Genomic DNA, 21,175 nt, shown 5'->3' with positions numbered 1-21,175 from the left:
CAGAGCCCAGGCAGCCCGAGGAGAAAGGCGGGAAAGGTTTTGGCAGGTTTTTTGATTGGAGTTGGGAGGTGGGTTTTATGGAGCGGACAGTCGGCACAAAGCTGCAGGAGGCCGGAGAAGGAGGAGGTCCAGCCGTCCCCCGGCTGTGCTGTGTGGCCGGCTGGTCCGGGGCGGTGATTCCCATGCTTTGTGTAAATTAAATCTTTGATGGAAGCCCCAGGTGTAAGAGGAAAATGGAAATGGCCTTGCCTGGCACCATGGTGGCACGTTTCTCCTAAGTGGCTGGGCGATAAGTGTCCTCCACTTTGTAGGCCACGGGGTCCCTGTCGCAGCGGCTCGGGGCTGCTGTCATAGGGCAGAGACGTCCACAGGCACCGCAGGAACAAGCGACAGGGCGGCTTCCAAAGACATGTGGAGGGCAAGACCCAAGGGAGCCAGGGGCCGCACCCTTTCACCCCTACCAGCCTTCATCCTCTTCATCCTCAAGGAACGTTCTGGGTGCTGGGCAGGAAGGGGGCCGTCTGTGTGGACCCTGAAATGTGGAGGAGGAATCGGCCTGGGAAGGCACCTGCTGTTCCGAGGGCTTGGAAGGTTATGAACCCATCTGATAAATGCTCATTTGAGTTGCTTCTTCCACTGACTGGCAGATGCACGTATGCACATTTGTGCTGGTGATCGCCTTACGGCTGAGAACCCTGCCGGCCCGGCTCTCCCGGGTGTCCCGGTCCACTCTTTCCTCCTCACCTGACCGTCCCAGCGTGGGTAAACCTCAGCACTCCCTTCTGGGCCGTCCAGGTCCTCCTCCCAAGGCCTGCAGTCGTCTCTGCTTCCAGGTGGATGCACAGCTTGTATATTTCCAGTTTTAACCGGCAGCCGTGATGTGTTCCCCCAAAACTCAGGACATGTAACGTGGCCCCAGCCCCTGCCTGCTTCAAGCTGTCATCTCTTTCCTGGAAGAGTCAGGTTGCCTCCCCACTGCCCTCCTTGGGCCCCATGGTCTCTTCTCCACCCAGACGCAAGCTGGATGTCACTCCCCTGCTTCACCACCTCTGACGGCGTCCACCCTGCTTATACCAGGCCTGGAGCTTGCAGAGCACTTCCTGGCAGGCCCACCCGTGCCTCTCGGAGGCCTCCCGGACACCCACCTCCATGGTTTTCAGTTTTCTGCATTGCCACCACTGGTGTCCCTCAGCTGGCTCACTGTGTGTGTCCCTTCACCAAGTGCAGGCTCCACGTGACTGAGGACTGTCAGTGTTGCCCCCCCCCCCCCCCCCCCCCGTGACTTGTGTGCCTGCACTTGCCTAGCAACAAGGTGAGCCCTGCAGGCCATCTTAACCTGGCACCATGGCCTCGGGGCGCCTGCTCTTCCTCCGTGTCCTGGCTGTCACGTGCCTGCCCTGTTCCAGGACTCTGGCTGGGATCTGCACCCATTTCTGTTCTCGCCTTCTTAACTGAGCCCAAGCCGCTTGTCACTCCACCCCACAGCCTGCCCCCACCTGGCTCAGCTCTCTACTGCCTGTCCTGTCAACTGCAGAGGGTGTGCCCAGCGACCCTGAGCTCAGCCCACAGCCGTATCCTACTTTGCTCTCAGTGTTGAGTCGAATAAGCTAGCATTTCTTGTGGCCAGTGGGGTTTCTGACATCCCTGTCGTCACCAGGGTATGTGTCATCACTGAGCCCTGATGATGGCCCTTGCTGGTGCTCACATCAGGTAGAGCCCTGTCCTCTGTCCACAGGGCGAGGTGTGCCAGGTGCATCCTCTCTGGGCTCTGTGTCAGCTGGTGCACGCACTGCATGTGCCCTGCAGGGAGGAGGCTCCCCCAGAGCATGGCCCCAGAGCGTGCTCTCGTGGTTCAGAATTGGCTCTCTGAATTCCACAAAGGGTGTGGAGCTCCACAGCTCTCCCACCACCCTGGGGGTCCTTTCATAGATTGCTGGTCTCATTTTGAGGCAACATGAACGTACACATAGCCCTCAGGTGAGGCTGTGATGAGGGTGTGCCACTGGTGTCAGGCTCAGGGCCCTGCCGACACAGGATGCCCGGCAGGTAGGTTTTGATTGTGAAAGGCCTTGTGTTGCTGCTGAGAGGGAGAAGAGGGGATCTGAGCTCCGGTGGGGGTGGGGGAAGGCGGCAGGTCATGGCAGGAGAGGGGACTGAAGACCTGTGCCCATCCTGGCTGGGATGAGCTGGGTGAATGGAGCTTTTAGCTAAAGTATTGGGCATTTGTTGTTGTTGTTGTTTGTTGATTGGTTGTTTTTTTCATTCAAGAGGCAGACAGAAACAGCCAGCCAGCTTCCATCCTCTAGTTCATATTCCGGATGCTGAGAACAGCTGGGGCTTAGCTAGCGCTGGAGCAGGAACTAGGCCTTCAACCCCGGTCTCCTGCGTACTTGGCAGGAATCCCATTACCTGAGGCATCGCCTGCCGCCTCCCAGGGATTGATGCAGGAAGCCGGAGCCAGTCTGACGTGAGAACGGAACCCAGACACCTAACTGAGATCCTCACTGCTAGACCAAACACCCGACCATTGAGCATACTTAAGAATTGTACTAGTGACGTTACAAATAAAAAAGCTACAGGAAGAATTTCAGTTGAATCGTTGAAATGATAAAATGAAGTGGAATGAAGAGTCAGGAAATCCCCAGCAAAATTAAGTGGAGTCATTTTACCCTTTCTGGTTTTGGCCGGATGTCCCACCAGACCTGGTGGCATTCACAGTTGTCATTTCTCAGCAACCCTCTCTTTTCTCTGGCTTTCTAAAAGTTCCTTTATTGTTTATGTGAAAGGCACAGTTATATATAGAGAGAGATCTTCCATCCTCTGGGTCATTCCCCAAGTGTCTGGGGCTAGACCACGCCAGAGCCAGGAGCTTCATCTGGGCCTCCCATGTGGGTGGCAAGGGTTCAAGTCCTTTGGATCCTCTTCCTCTGCTTCCCGGGGCCGTTAGCAGGGAGCTGAATGGGAAGTAGAGCAGCCAGGACTTGAACCAGCACCATTATGAGATGCTGGCATTGCAGGCAGCGGCTTAACCTGCTGCACCACAGTGCTGGCCCCTTGTCTGGCTTTGTGTTACTTAAAGATGTGCAGCAAGAAAAGTGCAAATCTTTCCTGTTGATACACAGGGCATCTCCTGGACGCCTGCACTGGCGGAGCAGGTGCCCACGGTAGCTGGGGCTGGGCCAGTGGAGAGGCATGTGTACCACGGGCAGAAGGCCAGTGCCAGCCATTTCCCTGCCACTGCCCTGGGGGGACCCAGCTTTGCTGTCATGCCACTACATGACAAGCCATTATCGGGAAGCAAATTAAGTAGTGGCCTACGTTGGGAGGAAAAATGCAAAACTGTTGAACAGGTGCCACCATGGCCGTCTCTCAGTGTAAAAATCTAGTTTGGGCTTTATGAAATTGATGTTTGAAATGATCACAAAATCCGTCTCTGTTATCCTTGCCCTAAAGCCAGCATGAGAAGTCAGCATCAGAGAAAAAGAACCTGAATTGTAAAAGGGAAAACTGAACGAGAGTGCAAAGATAAAAGACTAATTTGTGGAGCTGAATTGTTAAGTCCAAAGAAATTGTCCAGTGTCTCACATCGTGTCCTGAGCTGTGCCTTCTGTGTGGTGGGCGGAGCTGGCGGTGGGAAGAGGCTCAGCGTGCCAGGCAGTGTCTGATCGGGCCTGTGACTTGGAGTTAACCGTGCCGTTTGTGTTCCTGAAGCAGAGTTCGGACGATGAGGACTGTTCCAGCAAAGGAAGGAACCGTCACATTGTCGTCAACAAGGCGGAGCTTGCCAACTCCGTGGAAGTGCTGGAGAGCTTTAAACTGGCCAGGGAGAGCTGGGAGCTGCTCTACTCCCTGGAGTTCCTTGACAAAGGTGAGGATGTGCGTGCCGTACTTGTGCTGTTTTTATTTTAAATTTTATTTACTTATTTATTTGCAAGTATGACACAGAGAGAAAGAGAGAGAGATCTTGCCATCTGCTGGTTCACTTCCCAGATGACTACAATAGCTGGGGCTGGACCAGGCTAAAGCCAGGAGGCAGAAACTCTATCCAGGTTTCCCACAGAGGGGCAGGGGCCCAATACTTGGGCTGTCCTGTGCTGCCTCCAAGTGCGTTTGCAGGAACCTGGGTAGGAAGCAGAGGCAGGACTGTATTCCAGGCACTCCTGTAGGGGATAAGGGTCCCGGGGGGGCGGCTTCACCAGCTGCACCACGATATTCTTCCCTGTGCTGTTTAATTTTTTAAATAGATTCTTTATGCTACCAAAAAAAATCATTTTGATACTTGAGGCGTCCAGTCACCTGTGGCTAGTGAAGTTGGTCACAGAGCACACGTTTTCTTGAACAGTCAGTGACACTCAAGTCCCATTCTCCCCTTAGCCTGAACTGCAGGTCTTCTAGCACCAGGCCTGGGCGGAGTTCGAGGGAGACTTTTTGATCCTTCCTGGAGACACTTCTGTTGCCGGCCTTGTGTTTCTTGGAGGGTTTGTTTGTTTCATTCTGTGAGTGGCCCTCTCCCGCTGCTCTGAGATGGGGAAACTGCCTTGCACCGAGTCCGACAGCCCTGGAAAACCTGTTTTCCTCTGACCATAGACAGAAAACCAGAGGGGGTTTTGCCACGTGGCATGGAAGCTGTCATTTCGGCACCACCCAGACAGCGCTGCCGTTTGTGGAGGCAGAGCCTGTTGCTGTGCAGGTGGCCGTGGGCACTCCTCCCCCGGCCCCTGTCACAGGCCGGCCCGAGCGCCGGGGCAATGAGTCCTGTGGTCTCTGCCGAGTACAGACAGCATCATTCGGCGTCTGTCTCCTGGTACTGTGAACACGTGCGTGGCTGGCTGTTGAGGGAAGAGTTTTCTATAGCTGTGAATTGACGTTGAAAGAACAAGGAAAGCCTTTTAGTGTCATTGTGTGTGCATTATCGTACCTGGGCGGGCACCCAGTGGGACCTCTGTAGGAAAAGGGGAGCTGTTTAAAAGATACATGAGGTGGTGCACACTGGCAGGAGCTCAGTGCTGGAGATCAGTCTGCAGTTCCTGTCTAGTCACTGGTCCCTCGTCTCCGTTACGCTCTCTGGCTGGGTGTGTTAGCTTTGTCTTGTTTCTGTGGTGCATAGTTTTGATGGATTTGCTTTTGAATTCTCAGAATTCACAAGAATTTGCTTGGCCTGGAAGACAGACACTTGGCTTTGGCTGAGAATCTTCCTCACCGACATGACCATCTACCAGGTAGCATTGTGTGCATCTCGGGTCCCGGCGGCTGCTGCACCTGCGGGCCGCTGTGCTGTAGCTCCCTCACAGTGTTCTGTCCGTAGGGGCTGGTTCACCCCAGTGCCAGAGCCGTACCTTCTGTGTCGCTGCCAGCGCCACCAGCACTCCCCTTTGCCCAGTGCAGCTCTTAGTTCTCTCCCCAGCCGTCTCCTCTGGTGCAGTCCTGTCTTGGCCCCTGCAAACTCACCGGTGCGGTCACTGCTTCCACTTGTCACCAGGGAGTCATGGTGTTAGCAGTCTAACATTTCTGTGGAAGTGCTATATGCAAACTGTGCTGTGTCAGCCGGCCGGTTATTTTGTGTAGTCTGCAGAGGGGAGACTAGAAAGAGAAGTCTGTAAGGAACTTCCCTAGCTTTAAGTCGGTTTGAGCCCCTGGCCTCTGCATACGGTTGGGGAAGGCGCCTTATTCCTGACGGTCGCTGGCTCATGGCTTTGTTTAGCCCAGGAGGTTTTTGGCTCTCTCTGACGGCCCCGTCTTTTCCCTCCTTGCCGTTCTTCCTAAGGGTCAGTATAAAAAGGCCATCGCCAGCCTGCACCACTTAGCGGCTCTCCAGGGATCACTTTCGCAGCCCCAGATCTCGGGCCAGGGCACCTTGGAGCATCAGAGGGCACTCATCCAGCTGGCCACCTGCCACTTTGCTCTGGGGGAGTGCAGGGTAAGTGCCCCTGTGGGGTTTGCATTCATCCACCGTGGCTGGACCTGGATCTTGCTGCTGGTGAAAACATGATGTGTCACTGAATTTTCTCTTCCTTGTTGTTTCCCTGAAATTAGTGCCTCAGTGCCTTTCAGACTGCCTACTTATTGTTTCATTTTGTGGGAGGGCTTTTTTTTTATATACTTTCTTTGAATCCCTTTAAGATGTAATTCTGCTGTGCATAGGAGGAAGAGGCTGTGTTAAGTGGGCCGTGGGGGACTTGATTTCGCCTGTCCGAAGTTCAGATTCTCTGTGTGGTGCTGACCGCTGATTTATACACGGTCAGTTTCCTCTGAGATTGTGAGCCCCTCCCACTAGAGGTAGGGACCCTCTCTCACAGCACCTGCCACAGTGGCTTGCATAATGTAATGCACGGTAAGTGTGTGAGTTCAACAGAAATAAGGGTGGTTTTTTGTGTACATAGGTCGTGTTGAAATTCAAGGCCACAGGTGTTGGTTTCTTCATACCTGTGTGTTGATGCTTTCTAATCTGTTTTCATGGTTTGCCATGATGATTTTTGGGAAGGCATTTGGCGAGAATATGTGGAGTATGTCCCTTTACAACTGAAAATGTTTCTCTGCCACCGTTCATGGAATTACAAGGCAGCTAGTCCTGAGTTTCAGGAAATGGCCTTTTGAGGATTGAAAGGAGAGCGTCTCTGTTTACCCAGGCCTGTGTCCCGTGTGTGGTGGGCTGGGCAGGGCCTGGCTGTCCTGCACTCTAGTGGGGACTATGAGGTAAACCAGCAGATTGCATTAAAGGAGGGCTTCCCGTCCCACCTCTGAGCCGGTGGCTGTCAGGCCTGGTGTCCAGCGTAAGCTCTGCGGTTGCTGAGACCCTGACTGCCAGCTCTGAGCAGCCACACACACATTCTTTTCTGGCCGTGCCAAGACGTGAAAAAGCTTGGGAAGCGCGTGTGTGAAGCCCATTTCCGCTATGCCTGGGGCAGCAGCAGCTCTGCAGCTGGAATCCGACGTGGTCACTGAATTAGTGTAGACAGACAGTGATCTAGAGCGTGGCCTGCACCGCGTCGCTCAGCCGCCACACCTGCCGTCCCCTGCACGTGGGTCACCTATACCTGGGCGCAGCCCTTCCCACGCCCTTCTATCAGCCTTGTTGCAGCTCCTCCCTGCTTTAGGGCCTCAGTGCAGGAGGCTGGCTTAGCCTGAGTGAGTCTCACCAGTGTTTAAGTGGCACTCCGCACTGTGGAGTCCCCTCCTGTGTGTCTCTCTTGTTAGTTTTCCGTTCACAGAGTTAGCAGCCGACTTCAGGTCAGGCAGGGGCGTCCTTGAGTGGGCCACTGTGCTCCAACACCTTGGGTGTTACTACCTGATTGCTTTCTGCGTCTTTTTAACAGCTTGGTCTTTTTTTTTTTTTTTTTTTTTTTTTTTTTCTTTTTTTTTTGACAGGCAGAGTGGATAGTGAGAGAGAGACAGAGAGAAAGGTCTTTCTTTTTGCCGTTGGTTCACCCTCCAATGGCCACTGCGGCCAGCACATCGCACCAATCCGAAGCCAGGAGCCAGGCACTTTTCCTGGTCTCCCATGCGGGTGCAGGGCCCAAGCACTTGGGCCATCCTCCACTGCCTTCCCAGGCCATAGTAGAGAGCTGGCCTGGAAGAGGGGCAACTGGGACAGAATCCGGCGCCCTGACCGGGACTAGAACCCGGTGTGCCGGTGCCGCAAGGCGGAGGATTAGCCTAGTGAGCCACGGCGCCGGCCTACAGCTTGGTCTTTTTAACAGTCACGGCTGGGTTATTGTTCTCTGCGTGTGGTGCGTGGATTTAATCTTCTGTGACTTTCTGTGTGTTCACCGTCGAGTGGACAGGAAGGAGCTCTGGGAAGGGGGCACAGTGCAGGCAGAGTCAGAGGACCATGTGCTGCAGGTGCCGTGCTGTCCGTTTGCTCGTTAGCGCCCTGTGGTCTTCTCATCTTCAGATGACGTGTGAGAAAGTGCTGGATTTGATGTGCTACATGGTGCTCCCCATCCAGGACGGAGGCAAGCCGCAGGAGGAACCCTCAAAAGTGAAACCCAAGTTCAGAAAAGGTACAGCGGCCACTGTATTGTTATTATTTTTTTATTTGAAAGAGTTACACAGAGAGCGAAGGAGAGGCAAAGCGAGAGAGAAGGAGAGACAGACAGAAAGGTCTTCCATCTGTTGGTTCACTCCCCAGTTGGCCACAAAGGCTGGAGCTGCTCTGATCCGAAGCCAGGAGCTAGGAGCTTCTTCCAGATCTCCCACATGGGTGTAGGGGCCCAAGAACTTGGGCCATCTTCTACTGCTTTCCCAGGCCATAGCAGAGAGCTGGATTGGAAGTGGAACAGCCGGGGCTTGAACTGGTGTCCATATGGGATGCCGGCACCGCAGGCTTTACCCCATATACCACAGCACCGGCCCCTTGTTATTTTGCTAAGGATGGCTGGCAGCCCCTAGGCGGAGGGCTGGTGCTCAGTCCTGATGACATGATGCTGCTCAGAGGCTGTGTGAACAGTGCATCGCTCTCCAGATCAGAGTCCTGGGCTCTGACTGCATGAGCACCTGTGAGTCTCTGTCTCTCCCTAAACCCTCTGCACTCCTAAATGTGTTACCTCTTTGAAGAATGGCTGGTAGCTCTTTGCAGTCCTTAGCAATTCTGGGAAAACGTCCAGTTGATTCATTAGGAAAGATCTCCTAGCGTATCCCTCTTGCACCATTTTGAGCTCCCTCAAGTTTCATCTGGCTTTGCAAAACTAAACTGCTGGCTAGTGTAAGTTTCCACCTTAAAAGTTGGAAAAAGCTAATAAGTTAAGCTGGAAGTAGAAAACAGGAAATAATAATACCAGATTAATGAAATAGAAAATGACTAAAGTCAAAAGTTGTTTTTTGAAACAAATTTATGGAACTGGTAAACTCCTAAGGAGAAGAATGAAAGAGATAGTGTCACCACAAATCCTGCTGACAGGGGAAAGTTCCTTGAAAAACCCATCAAATCTGACTGGAAAATCTGAATGTCCTTTTTCTGTTAAAGCAATTAAATTTATTGTCAGAAACCTTCCCAAGGCCGGCATTGTGGCGTAGTGGGTTGAACTGCTGCCTGTGACACTGGCATCCCATATGGCACCAGTTAGAGTCCCATCTGCTCCACTTCTGATCCAGCTCCCTGCTAATGCACCTGGGAAAACGGCAGAGGATGGCCCAAGAGGTTGGGCCCTTATACTCACATGGGAGACCTGGTTGAAGCTCCAGGCTGCTGGCTTCGGCCTAACCCAGTCCCAGCCGTTGCAGCCATTTGGGGAATGAAACAACTCATGGAAGATCTCTTTCTCCATAACTGCCTTTCAAATAAATAAATAAATTTTTAGGGGGGAAAAAACCTTTCCGGAAAGAAAACTCCAGATCCGGATGGCTTCAAGGTGAATTCTGTCTAGAATTGGAGAAGTAGCATCACTGGCCGTACACCGGCTCTGAGAAAGAGGAGGAGTCCAGTTCTTTTTTAAGACCAATATAAGAACCCCGTTAGCAAAACCAGGCAAGAGCATTCATTGCAAGGAAAGAGCAGTGAGGACCGGTATCCACTGTGAACCTGGATGTCAAGTGCTTGTAATATTTGCAAGGTGAATATATAAGGATTACTATTATGACCAACTATTCCAGGTGGTTTAACACAAAAATCAGTGTAATTTGCCACATTTGCAGACGAAAGAAGACTCAGGGTTATTTTGATAGATGCCGACAGAATTCAATGCGTGAGGTGGATGCTGTGGCTCAGTAAGTTAAGCCGCAAATTGGGACCTTTGCAGCCCTTATTAGAGTATTAATTCACGTACTGGCTACTCTGTTTCCAGTGCAGCTTCCTGCCAATGAATTCCAGGTAGCTGCAGTGATGGCTGAAGTACTCCAGCCTGGCCTGTGCCACCCACAGACAATACCTAGATGGATTTCCCAGCTCTGTTACAGGATGCCAGTGTCACAGGTGGCAGCTTAACCCGCTGTGCCACAACACTGGCCTCTCAGCATTGTTTATAGAAGTGAGGAATTGGAGCTCTCAATATCTGCCATAAAGAGACTGGATTGGCCAATTGTGGTGTACATAAACCACAGGTCACACTCTGGGGTGCTTCAAAAAGTGTGTGAAAAATACAAATTATTGGCCAGCGCCGTGGCTCACTAGGCTAATCCTCCACCTGCGGCGCTAGCACCCTGGGTTCTAGTCCCAGTTGGGGTGCCAGTTCTGTCCCAGTTGTTCTTCCAGTCCAGCTCTCTGCTGTGGCCCGGGAAGGCAGTAGAGGATGGCCCAAATGCTTGGGCCCTACACCTGTGTGGGAGACCAGGAAGAAACACCTGGCTCTGGGCTTTGGATCAGCGCAGTGCGTCGGCTGTAGCAGCTATTTGAGGTTGAACCAATGGAAGGAAGACCTTTCTCTCTGTCTCTCTCTCTCATTGTCTAACTCTGCCTATCCAAAAAAAAAAAAAAAAAAAATTTGAAAAAGGCTATGCATGCATTTTAAGGTTTTTTTGTACCAAAAACTTTTTTAAAAAGGGATTTTTATTTATTTATTTGAAAGGCAGAGTCACAGAGAGAGAGAGGGAGAGACAGAGATCTTCTACCCGCTGGTTCACTCCCCAAATGGCCACAAACAGCTGGGACTGGACCAGGCTGAAGCCAGGAGACAGGAGCTCCATCCTGGTCTCCCACATGGGTGCAGGGGCCCAAGTTCTTGGGCTGTCCATCTTCCTCTGCTTCCCAGGCACATAAGCCGGGAGCTGGATCGGAAACACAGCACCCGGGACTCCAACTGGCACTCACATGGTAATACCACTGTTGTAGGCAGTGGCTTAACCCACTGCGCCACAATGCCGGCCCCCAAAATAAGCTTTTTATTTTTTTATCTTTTATTTGGAAAGCAGAGTTAGAGAGAGGGGAAAGATAGAGAGAGAGAAATCTTCTGTCTGCTGGTTCACTCCCCAAAGGGGTGGGCCAGGCCAAAGCCAGGAGCCAGAAGTGTCTTCTGGGTTTCCCACATGGGTGCCGGGGCCTAAGCTTGTGGGCCATCCTCCACTGTTTTCCCAGGTACATTAGCAGGGAGCTGGATCTCAAGTGGAGTGGCCAGGACATGAACTGATGCCCATGTGGAATGCCGGCACCGCAGGCAGTGGCTTTACCTGCTGCACCACAGCACGGCCCCAAACACTTTCTTTTCAAAGCTTTTTTCTTTGGTAATGACGTGCGTTAACATTAACATTAACACATTGTGGGCTTTTGTTAGGTTCGGATCTGAAGCTCCTGCCTTGTACCAGTAAAGCCATTATGCCGTACTGCCTGCACTTGATGTTAGCCTGTTTTAAGGTAAGCCTAAGGTTGCTTAGCCTGAGAAGTTTAATGTGGAGTAGCTGTCCCAATGACCTGGAATGACTTGAATGAGAGTCCTGTTAGTGGTAGTCCAGGCTGGTACAGTGGGACAAGCACCGGGGCTGGGAATTGGCAGATAGGTATCTACCTAATAACAGCGGGGCAAAGATGAGCCGGAAGCGAGCCCCTGAAGAGTTTCCAAATGGCAGTGGGAGTGTGCAGGAGTCTTTTATGTGATAATATGCTTGCCCGGGCATGTTAGCTACAGAGGAGGCCTACAGATGCCCCCGCGCTCTGAGGGGGCTGCTGAGGGTGTCCTCAGGGAGACCTGGCCAGTGGAGGCATTTTGGGCATGAGGGTCCCCACCAGCCAAGCCCACAGCGTTGGGAGAGTTCGAGGACTGCTGAGAGATGAGAGCCCTAGAGTGGGGCAGGTCAGTAGCTTCCAGAAGGCAAGAGAGTGATGATATGGAGTCTTGACTTGGCGCGGTGGTTGCCGGAGGTAACTGGGTGTCCCGGCCACACGGGGTAGCAGACACACTGTGAAGTGTGATTTTTGCTTGGTTGATTGTTGAAGACAGAAAGTCCCTTGGCTGCTTCTTGGGTCTCACTGCTGGTTCCTTCCCTGTTGCCCGGTCCCCTGTTCCCCTCAAGCGCTTCTCACCTCGGGGCCCTTTGCCCACCTGCTACCCCCAGAAGAAATCTGCAGAATCTCTTCTCTGTTGAGCAGGGCAGGTTGGCTTTCTGTGGCCCTCCTTCTCAAATTCAGAAGCTTCGGGCCACCTGCGCCTGTCCCCCCCCCCCCCCCCCCATCCGTGCCCACAGGCTGCTCGCCGTGGCCAGGCTGCCCCCGCCCCTCCCGCCCTCCACCGAGGGCAGCTCTGGCACGGGCTGTGCTGGGTGCCCTTCCCTTGCTGACAGGCACGTTTCCTCTGCCCCTGCGGTTTCTTCCCCTCCAGTGGCTCACCTCAATCTCTGTCTTGCAGCTTCGAGCGTTCACGGACAGCAGGGACGACATGGCGCTGGGCCACGTGGTGGTCCTGCTTCAGCAGGAGTGGCCGCGGGGCGAGAGCCTCTTCCTGAAAGCTGTCAACAAGATCTGCCAGCAGGGGAACTTCCAGTACGAGAACTTCTTCAATTACGTCACAAGTATCCTTTTCCCAGCATAGGCCCACCAAGTCCCGGTTTTGCAGAACGCATACGTGATATAAAAAGAAGGGACCTTTTGTGGTCCAAACACTCATCATGCTGCTTCTTACTGTTTTAGGGGGGAGGAAGAGACAGAATGGTGGTTAAAACGTGGCTCTGGGGCAGGCAGTGTGAATTAAGCCACTACCTGGGATGCCTGCACCCCCTTGCGGAGTGCCTGGGACTGTGTCCTGCCTCTCCCTCCAGTCCTGCTCCCTGCTGAAACACCTGGGAGGCAGTGGAGGATGGTGCAAGTACCTGGATCCCTGCCACCCACATGGGAGACCCGGGTGGAGCTCCTGGCTCCTGCTTCAGCCTGGCCCACCCCCAGCTGTTGCAGGCATTTGGGGAGTGAACCAGAAAATAAAAGATAAACTAAATCTCTCCTTCCCTCCCTCCTTCTCTTTCCCCCTCTTCTTGTTCCTGTCCTCCTCTCTCTCCCCCCCCACTCCCCTCCCCTTCCATTCTTCTCCCCCTCCTCCTTCTTATCCCCCCACCCCCACCATTTGCCTCCCCCTCTGTCACTTTTTCTTAAATCTTTAAAAATGGAGCTGTTGCAGTTGGTTTGGGGAAAGTCGTAAAAGGCTTCAAAGATGCAATTCATGGAGCCAGTGTTCTGGTGTAGTGGGTAAAGCCGCCACCTGTGGCACCACCATCCCATAGGGGTTCTGGTTCATGTCCCGGCTGCTCCACTTCTGATCCAGCTCCCTGCTAATATTCTTGGGAAAACAGCAGAAGATGACCCCAAGTGTTTGGGCTCCTGCACCCATGTGGGCAACGTGGATGAAACTCCTGACTCCTGGCTTCAGCATGGCCAAACCCCTACTGTTGCGGCCACCTGGAGAGTGAACCAGCGGATAGAAGATCTCTCTCTGTCTCTTTAACTCTGACTTTCAAATCTTTAAACAAACAAAATGATTGCATTTTCCTCTGCTAGCTGACTTCTAAGAATACCCTGCAGATTGCTTGTCTCACCTCCTCTCCCCCGCCCCTCCCCCCTTTCTTTCTACTTACTTATTTGAAAAGTAAAGAGACAGGGAAAGAGAGATCTTCAGTCGGCTGGTTCACTCCTCAAATGGCTGCAATGGCCAGGCCAGGAGACTCTGTAACTGCATCAGGTGTCCATGTGAGTGGCAGGGACCCAGACACTTGGGCCACCATTGGCTGCCTTCCTAGATCCTTTAGCAGGGAGCTTGATCGGAGGCATAGGGCTGGGACACAAACTGGTCTGTTACAGGATGCGGTGTTGTTGTTAACCTGCGGTGCCAAATGCTGGTCCCAGCCTTCAGGCTCTTGATAGGCCCAGAGTGGCTCGTTTAGCTGGAACAGGTGGAGTTCCATGGCCTTCATCCAGGGAGAGGGCCTCTCTGGGGACACTGGCTATCCCCTGGACTGTTAATTGAGCACTGTGCCCCAGCTGTCATTGCGACCAGGGAGTCCCACCAACGCTGCTGCCCCAGCAGTAGCCCCCCCTGCTTTACTTCACACTGTGTATTAGGGAAAGACCTTGTTTGAATTAGAGGCCGTGCATTAGTTAGGGTGTTTGTACTCCATTGCTTATCTTATTAATGTATTACTTCTGAGTTACAAAGAGTAAGATGTCCTTGTCCAAGTGTCCAGAGCACACATTTTAAACCTTTTTTTGGGACAATCACCTTTTTAAGATCTGATGAAAGTTTGTAATTTTTAAACAGAGAGATGTATATGTGAACAGTTCATAAAATTTGGGAGATTCACAGAAGCTTCCCTCCCAAAGCATCTAAAAACGCTCATACCCTGGCTCTGAAGAAATAAACACTTGATTTTTGTGAATTTCATGTATTTGAAAGGCAGAGTTACAGAGAGGTAGAGCGATCTCTTACCTGCAGGTTCACTCCTCAAATGGCCCTCCCAGTCAGGACAGGGTCAGGCTAAAGCCAGGAGCCTGGAACTCCATCTGGATCTCCCATGTAGATGGCTGGGGCCATTCTTTGCAGCTTTCCCAGGCCATTAGCAGGGAGCTGGATTGGAAGTGGAGCAGCCAGAACAAAACAGTGCCCATATGAATGCCGGTATTGAATGCTGTTACTAAACCCACTGTGCCACAATGCCGGCCCTGAGTTGTTTTGTTTTTTTTTTTTTTTTTAAAGATTTATTTATTTATTTATTTGACAGTCAGAGTTACACAGAGAGAGGAGAGGCAGAGAGAGGTCTTCCATCCGATGGTTCACTTCTCAGTTGGCTGCAATGGCCAGAGCTGCACCAATCTGAAGCCAGGAGCTTCTTCCAGGTCTCTCATGCGGGCGCAGGAGTCCAAGTACTTGGGCCATATTCTGCTGTTTCCCAAGGCCATAGCAGAGAGCTGGACCAGAAGTGGAGCAGCCGGGTCACGAACTGGCACCCATATGGGATGCTGGCACTTCAGGCCAGGGCATTAACCCACTGTGACACAGTGCCGGCCCCTGCCCTCTGTTGTTTACAAACCTCCCTTCTCATACTGCCGCTTGCATTTCATATTGGGAAAACCAAACATTTTGCTTTTATGGCCATATGTAGTCTGTTCAGTTATCTCTGTGAAAACACATTGTCCGCACACCCTCCAGCCTGGCGCACCAGTGCTCAGAGCTGCCTGGAAGGTGGTGGTTTGGAATCCTGTCGTAGACCTGGGTTCAAGTCCTCCCTCCACCACGGCCAGTGGGGTTGGAGATGGTGGCTGTGCGCTCGCCGAGAGAACAGGTCATCAGTTTCCCGCGTGCTTTCCCTGAGCCTGGCCTGCAGATATTGACATGCTCGAGGAATTTGCCTACCTAAGGACTCAGGAAGGCGGGAAGATTCATCTGGAATTGCTGCCCAACCAAGGCATGCTCATCAAGTAAGCTGCTGATGCCCGCTGAGTGCTGGGGTGGAATGTTGGAACACGTGGGTTGTTTTCTGGAGTTTTAAGAGATAGGAACCCAAACCTGATGTATGTCTTTGAGTCCATTTGATTCCGGGCGTCTTTGGAAAGAGTTGCTTTCCCTCACATTTCTGAAAAGCATGGTTTAAATTGGCCTAATTCGGCCACTTTGGAAACTTGTTCTCTGGACAGAAGTCTCCTAGATGATAACTTTTCCTTTCTAAAATTTATAGACTGGTTCTGTGATTAGACAGAATGCTTTGAAGTAAGAATAGCCATGTTCAGTTACACAGTAGTACTGGCTTGGGAACACCTCACTAGGGGTTGAAGCCCTCCTAAGCAGGCCTCACTGCAAACCAGCCAGCTGCGCTGCCTCTGGGAACATGCCTGCCCTGAGAGTGACGGGGCCTGCTCGGCCCAGGCCGCCCCCTGTCCCCACGGGGTGTCCTAGTGACCATTTATGATTTTTAAATAGCTCGTGAGCCTTGCTTCTCCCTTCAGTGTGCCTCGTGGTTTGGGTGACGAGCCCCCCGGCTGTAAGTGCCCGTGCGGTTGGATTTCGTACTTCCTCCCCGCTTCCTGCTTTCTCAGTGTCTGTCAGTCAGCGTCAGGGCTCCTGCCAGAGGCTGCGCCCCACGGAGGAAGAAAGCATTGCTGAGGCCGAGGCTGGTTTGGTTTTTTTCCCTCACCTGCGGGACGAAGAAATGAGTTCTCATAGGGTCCCGGGTGTCACAGAGGTGTTGAGGGCGGGGTGAGAGACGCTCGCCCTGGGTTTCTGCAACCTCAGTGGTTTGGTGCACAGCACACGTGTCCTAACAAGAATGCAGGGCCCTGTGGAGTCCAAACTGAAGAATGGGACGAATACGTGGTCATCTCTCCCCGCCCCCAATCCTGTAAATGTTACTAGATAGCCTAAACATGAAAATAAAAGAACCAAATGCTTTTTTTTTAAAACCATAAAACCTTTTATATATTAGACTCCTTAGACAACATCAGCTAAGACCTGCTCATCTTCTGATCTCCATGGTGACTCAAAACTGTGGGGAGAGGAACTGCATGGCTCAAAATATTCTTAGGAGCGGTTGGGAGTGAAGGTTATTCTTTGATATGGGAGTCCAGGTAACCCCTTTTGTGTGAACGATTTCTGAGTTTTGAAACTGGATGTGGACACACAGCTTCAGTGGGTTCCCACCAGTCGGGATCCTTCGAGAGAAGTCCTCGTGATGCAGACAGCCCTAAAGGCCACACCCTGACTGCATGCCGCTTGACTGTCAGCAGCTGAACCTTCCTTCCCTGGTCCTGGGTGAGCCGGGCAGTGACTTGAGCGCACACAGACAATCCCGGGGACAAGGCGTTCCAGCAGCGAGCGTTGGCTGCCCTGCTGGTCCCCTGGACTTGGGTTTGTTTGCATAAGGAATGCCCTCGCATTTCCAGGCTCTGGAGGGACAACTCCAAGCTCTGCCACCTTGACTGATGTAACGCCCGCTTCTTCTCCCCTCCTGTAGAAGCCGAGCCTGTTAGAGAACCCACTGGCTCCTGGGTTGGAAGCAGGAATAGGGATTGAGAACCCGGTAAACCCACTGGTAGGAATTCACGTGCTCTTAATAATTTGAAGCCTGTGTTTCAAATTACTTAAGGACAACACTACCACAGTAGAGGCCACGGGCAGAAGACAGAGAGCTCTGAGTAGAATCTGGACTGAAACTGTCTACATTCCTTTTCCTTTGGGGTCCCAACCAATGCTCTGAAGCCATTGCAGACCTTTGGGGGTGGCCCCTGCAGCTGAGTGGCAGAGATGTTGTGAGCAGTGTGCAGTTCCTCCCCCGGGTAAGGTTGTGAGTCCACCCTAGCTGTGGCACCGCGGATGCCAGCAGGTCCAGTACACACGCAGCGAGGGTGCCCGGCGCCTGACCCCAAGGAGGGGAGAGGCTCTCAGAGTCAGGAACCTGTCTGAGCTAATGCTTGCGGTGTCTCGGTTGCCTCAGGCTGCATTAAGACAGGAAGTGATGTCCGTGTGTGGTGCGATGGGGTGGGTACTGACGTACTGCGTCTTTGCCATTAGAGTCCAGCCGGAATGTGCCTCCCAGCCTGTCGTCCCGTCTGTCCCTTGCCTCGATTCCTTTGTGACATTCAAATTCACCCTGTCCTTACCAAAAGCAGTGCCAGGCCCCTGGTCCTCTTGGAAGGGTCTCTCCAGTCTGGGGCTGTAGTTTTTCAATGATGGTCACCCAGAGTCCCCAGGTTCATTCCCAGGACTGGCACAGGCACGCCAAGAGTGGCGGGTGACAGAGGCCGGATCCAAACTTGCACCCTCCCAAGCGTTAACCCCTCTCCCCACTGCCATCCACTCGCATCTCATCGTCCTCTTCCTCACTGGCTGCTTTTCCTACTGGAACTCGAGTGGACTGAGCCCTGGGACCAGGAGCCACGAGGCCTCTGGCTGCGGCCCCGTGGCAGGTGCAGTGGGCTCACCAGCCTGTCCCGGGTGGCCTTAACAGCCACGGCCGGGGACTGCGTGTGCTGCCAGCCTCGGGCGTTCGCTCTGAGGGTTGTTGGGCAGTGCCCGGTGCGTTGGTGCGGGTGTTTGAATGCTGCTGTCTGCTGTTTCTTAAAGGCCTTCTAGCCCTCCCGTGGGGTTACTACAGCAGGATTTCTTACCTGTGCTTCCGCCCAGCATACAGACTGCTGACAGGTACCACGTGGAAACAACACCTGCTCATAGTGTGCTGTTTTGTCGACATGTTTTACTGCCCATGGTGTTCAGCTCTCTGTTCCTCGGTGCCCTTTCTCATGCTTTCTTTCTTTCTTTCTTTTCTTTTCTTTCTTTCTTTCTTTTTTTTTTTTTTTTTTTTGATTTGTTCTGCATTCCTTGGCAAACCATCTGGTTGTAATATTGTAACATTTCTTATTGTTTCTCCATAAGTTGCTGGTGTGTTTGTGTTGAATTTAAAAATCATTATGGATCTAGAGGGAAAAAACTGAAAGTGATATAAAATGGGATCAGGTCCAGTGCACGATAGGTGGGGTGCAGAGCTGTGGTTCTTTGATAAAGCCCAGATACCGCGGGGCACTTATGTTGATCCTAAATTAATTTTTTACTCATTTTGTGGACTTTCACAGTGGTGACTGGTCTTGTTTTTGGTCTAAGTAGGCAGTAGCACAGCTGGTTTTCCTGCTACTGATACTAGTTTTTTCAGACCTTTAACCTTTCTGAACTCAAAATATTTGATAGGCAAAAATGCCACGTTTACCTGCCGGTTTATCTTATTCTTAAACCGTAAAAACTGGCTGCAGTCACATGCTGCCTAACACCAAAACTGAGAAACGCACTGGTAGGCTGCGCCATCATAGCATGTCCCCGCGGAGAAGCCTGGGTGACAGAGCCGCTGCACACCTCAGCCACGAGCCATGCGTGTGGCTCTCTGCCGACAGCAGCGTTGCTGTGTGGCGCCTGTCATTCTCACTTTCACCCCTGCTGTTAGAAAAGTAGAGGCTCTCCTAGAGTATGATGGGGTTGTGCTGCTCTCTGTACATGAAAGCACGCACCACGGGGCCGCGATAGTTCATTACCTGTTCAGTAGAGCGGAGGTGAGAGCTCCCAGACACCAGGGCTTCTTGGTCACAGGCTAGGTTCTAGTTTGGGGCTGCAGCCTGGGACCCAGAACAGGAGCTCAGGACACCGTAGCAGGGTCCGTGTCTGCTCCCAGTGGGACCTGCAGCCTCCAGCCCACCGATGCTACAAGATGACCAGGTTGACCCACTAGAAATGTTCAGCAGGAGCTGTGCAAAGTGTTTGCTCGTGGGCACCATAGAGGGCCCTGGCCACGGCTCTCCTGAGCTCACAGTGCCCGGGCTATCTGTTGGGTGACTCCTGCTGGGCTGATTGGATACCATCATTTCTGCAAGTTTTACAAACAGGAATGTCTTGGAGTTCATTTCGGCAGTTTAATCTGATTCTAAATCCTCTTTAGCTTGTCTGAGGGCAGGCAGGCAGGCTGGTGGGGCAGCGGGGGTGGCTCTGGATGGCCAAAATCTACATTGCTGACCAGGAGTTAAACTCCTTGCCTTTCCTCAGAGCCCCTGGGTCTGCCAGGCTGCTCCTCTTCCTTTCTTGCTTTTGGGTTGGTCTCCAGTGTCCTGGGATTGCCTGTCCTGAAGCACAGCTTCACTTGTGCCCCGGCCAGCCCTGTCCGGTCCCTCCGGTAGGACTCGGCAGGCGCTGGCCCAGGGCATCAGTGACTCTGCCTCCATCCCCCAGCTGGGCCAGATTCCTGTCTTAGGAGCCCAGTGCTCCCTGCTTTTTCTCCAGCCCATGGCAGTCCACATGGGCACAGCATTTAGTCTGGAGTCCCACGGGGAGGTGTGTTCGTGGTCTCCATGGCCAGGCAGAGCCCCCAGCCTTTCTGAGTCTCAGGGACCATGGTGGGACTCTCCTTGGGAATTGGCTCACTCTGGTCCCTTTCTAGCTACTGGCCTGGCTGGGCGTGAGTGTGCTGGTGCCAGTGTAGGCCAAGCCCCAGGAACTGAACTGTGTGCGGGGCCGCAGTCGGATCCCAGCCTCAGGAGTTCAGAACCCAGCATGCGGCGTGTGTGACCCAGCCTTGTGCAGAGTGGGAACTGGCCCTAGTGTTAGTCCTTCTGACGGGGCGCGGGCAAAGGCAGGCGGGTGGGTTGGGGCGTTTCTTTTTCAAAAATGTTCTGCCTGTCGCTACTTAGATGGAGGCGGGCGTGCCTCCTGCCTAAGTACCTCTGCTCTGGGGTGCACGTGCTGACCCCAGCTCTTGGTCTGTTTCCCTGTCGCTGACCGCAGGCACCACACGGTCACTCGGGGCATCACCAAAGGCGTGAAGGAGGATTTCCGGCTGGCCATGGAGCGCCAGGTCTCCCGCTGTGGGGAGAACTTGATGGTGGTGCTGCACAGGTTCTGCATCAACGAGAAGATCCTGCTCCTGCAGACTCTGACCTGACCGGAGGCCTGCCCGCCACCCAGCCCGCCGCCGCTCTGCGGTGAGATTTGCTGCTGCCACTCTTGAAAAAAAGAACATCCGGGTTCTAACGCTCGGGTGGCTTCAGAGTAGTTCCCACGAGCCTGAGACGCTATTTCTATTTTTAAGAGTTATTTTTTTGTAATTTTTGTAAAACAAAAGAATCAACCTGTTTTGTAAATAAAACCACTGTGCTAAAATACAAGGTTTTGAAACGTCTGATTCTTAGGTGTTTCTGAAGAGTGGTGCATCTTGCGCCTCCTTTTCCAAGCACACAGCAGAAGAACAGTCCAGCGCCATGGAATTGAGTGAGGAACGTTAGGGGCACGGATCCTTGAAGAGACACGTGCCTCCCAGAGTCCCTGGCTGCTGTTTCCTACAGTGTAGGGCTGCTTCAGATTGAAAGAGCGAAGTAGTTCAGTTACTTTGCATAGTCTTAGGAAGTTTTCTAACTCAGATCCCTTTTATAAGAATATTAAAGTCAAACTGGTTTAAGTCCATAATAGGCATCTGATCACAAAAATACCTTTGTACTAGCTTTTTTTTTTTCTTTTTTATTTTATTTGAAAGGCTTCAGTCCGCAAATAATCACAACAGCCAGGGCTGCTTCAGGATGAAACCAGGAGCCAGGAACTCCATCCTGGGTGCAGGGGCCCAGGCTCTCGCTGCCTTCCCAGGTGTATTAGCAGGGAGCTGGATCAGAAGTGGAGCAGCTGGGACTCAAGCTCTCAGATATGTGATGCTGGTGCTAAAAGTAGCAGCTTCCCCCGCTGTACCACCCCACCAGCCCCAACAGGCTCCCTGTAAAGCATCTGCCAAGGTAAGGAGTAGCCTACAAACATCA

The 21,175-nt window shown here is 52.6% G+C and overlaps 1 protein-coding gene across 4 annotated transcripts in view; it reads left to right on the top strand.

Annotated features, from left to right (window-relative positions):
- The window catches only part of INTS10 (integrator complex subunit 10), a 34,226-nt gene extending 13,702 nt beyond the window's left edge, over positions 1-20,524 (top strand). For 3 of the 4 annotated variants that reach the window (XM_062199425.1, XM_062199428.1, XM_062199427.1), the window contains 8 exons: positions 3,712-3,868; positions 5,137-5,219; positions 5,765-5,917; positions 7,892-8,000; positions 11,202-11,281; positions 12,270-12,432; positions 15,229-15,322; positions 20,157-20,524. In XM_062199425.1, coding sequence (XP_062055409.1) covers positions 3,712-3,868; positions 5,137-5,219; positions 5,765-5,917; positions 7,892-8,000; positions 11,202-11,281; positions 12,270-12,432; positions 15,229-15,322; positions 20,157-20,313 — 996 coding nt within the window. In that variant the 3' untranslated portion in view covers positions 20,314-20,524. The remainder of the gene's footprint in view (positions 1-3,711; positions 3,869-5,136; positions 5,220-5,764; positions 5,918-7,891; positions 8,001-11,201; positions 11,282-12,269; positions 12,433-15,228; positions 15,323-20,156) is intronic. The other variant, XM_062199426.1, reaches the window with a different exon arrangement.
- Positions 20,525-21,175: the final 651 nt, after the last annotated feature.

The sequence above is a fragment of the Lepus europaeus genome, chromosome 8 (assembly GCF_033115175.1).
Source record: "Lepus europaeus isolate LE1 chromosome 8, mLepTim1.pri, whole genome shotgun sequence".
NCBI lineage: Eukaryota > Metazoa > Chordata > Mammalia > Lagomorpha > Leporidae > Lepus > Lepus europaeus.
The sequence above is the reverse complement of the archived record's forward strand: the minus strand, read 5'-3'. Positions and strand labels throughout refer to the sequence as shown.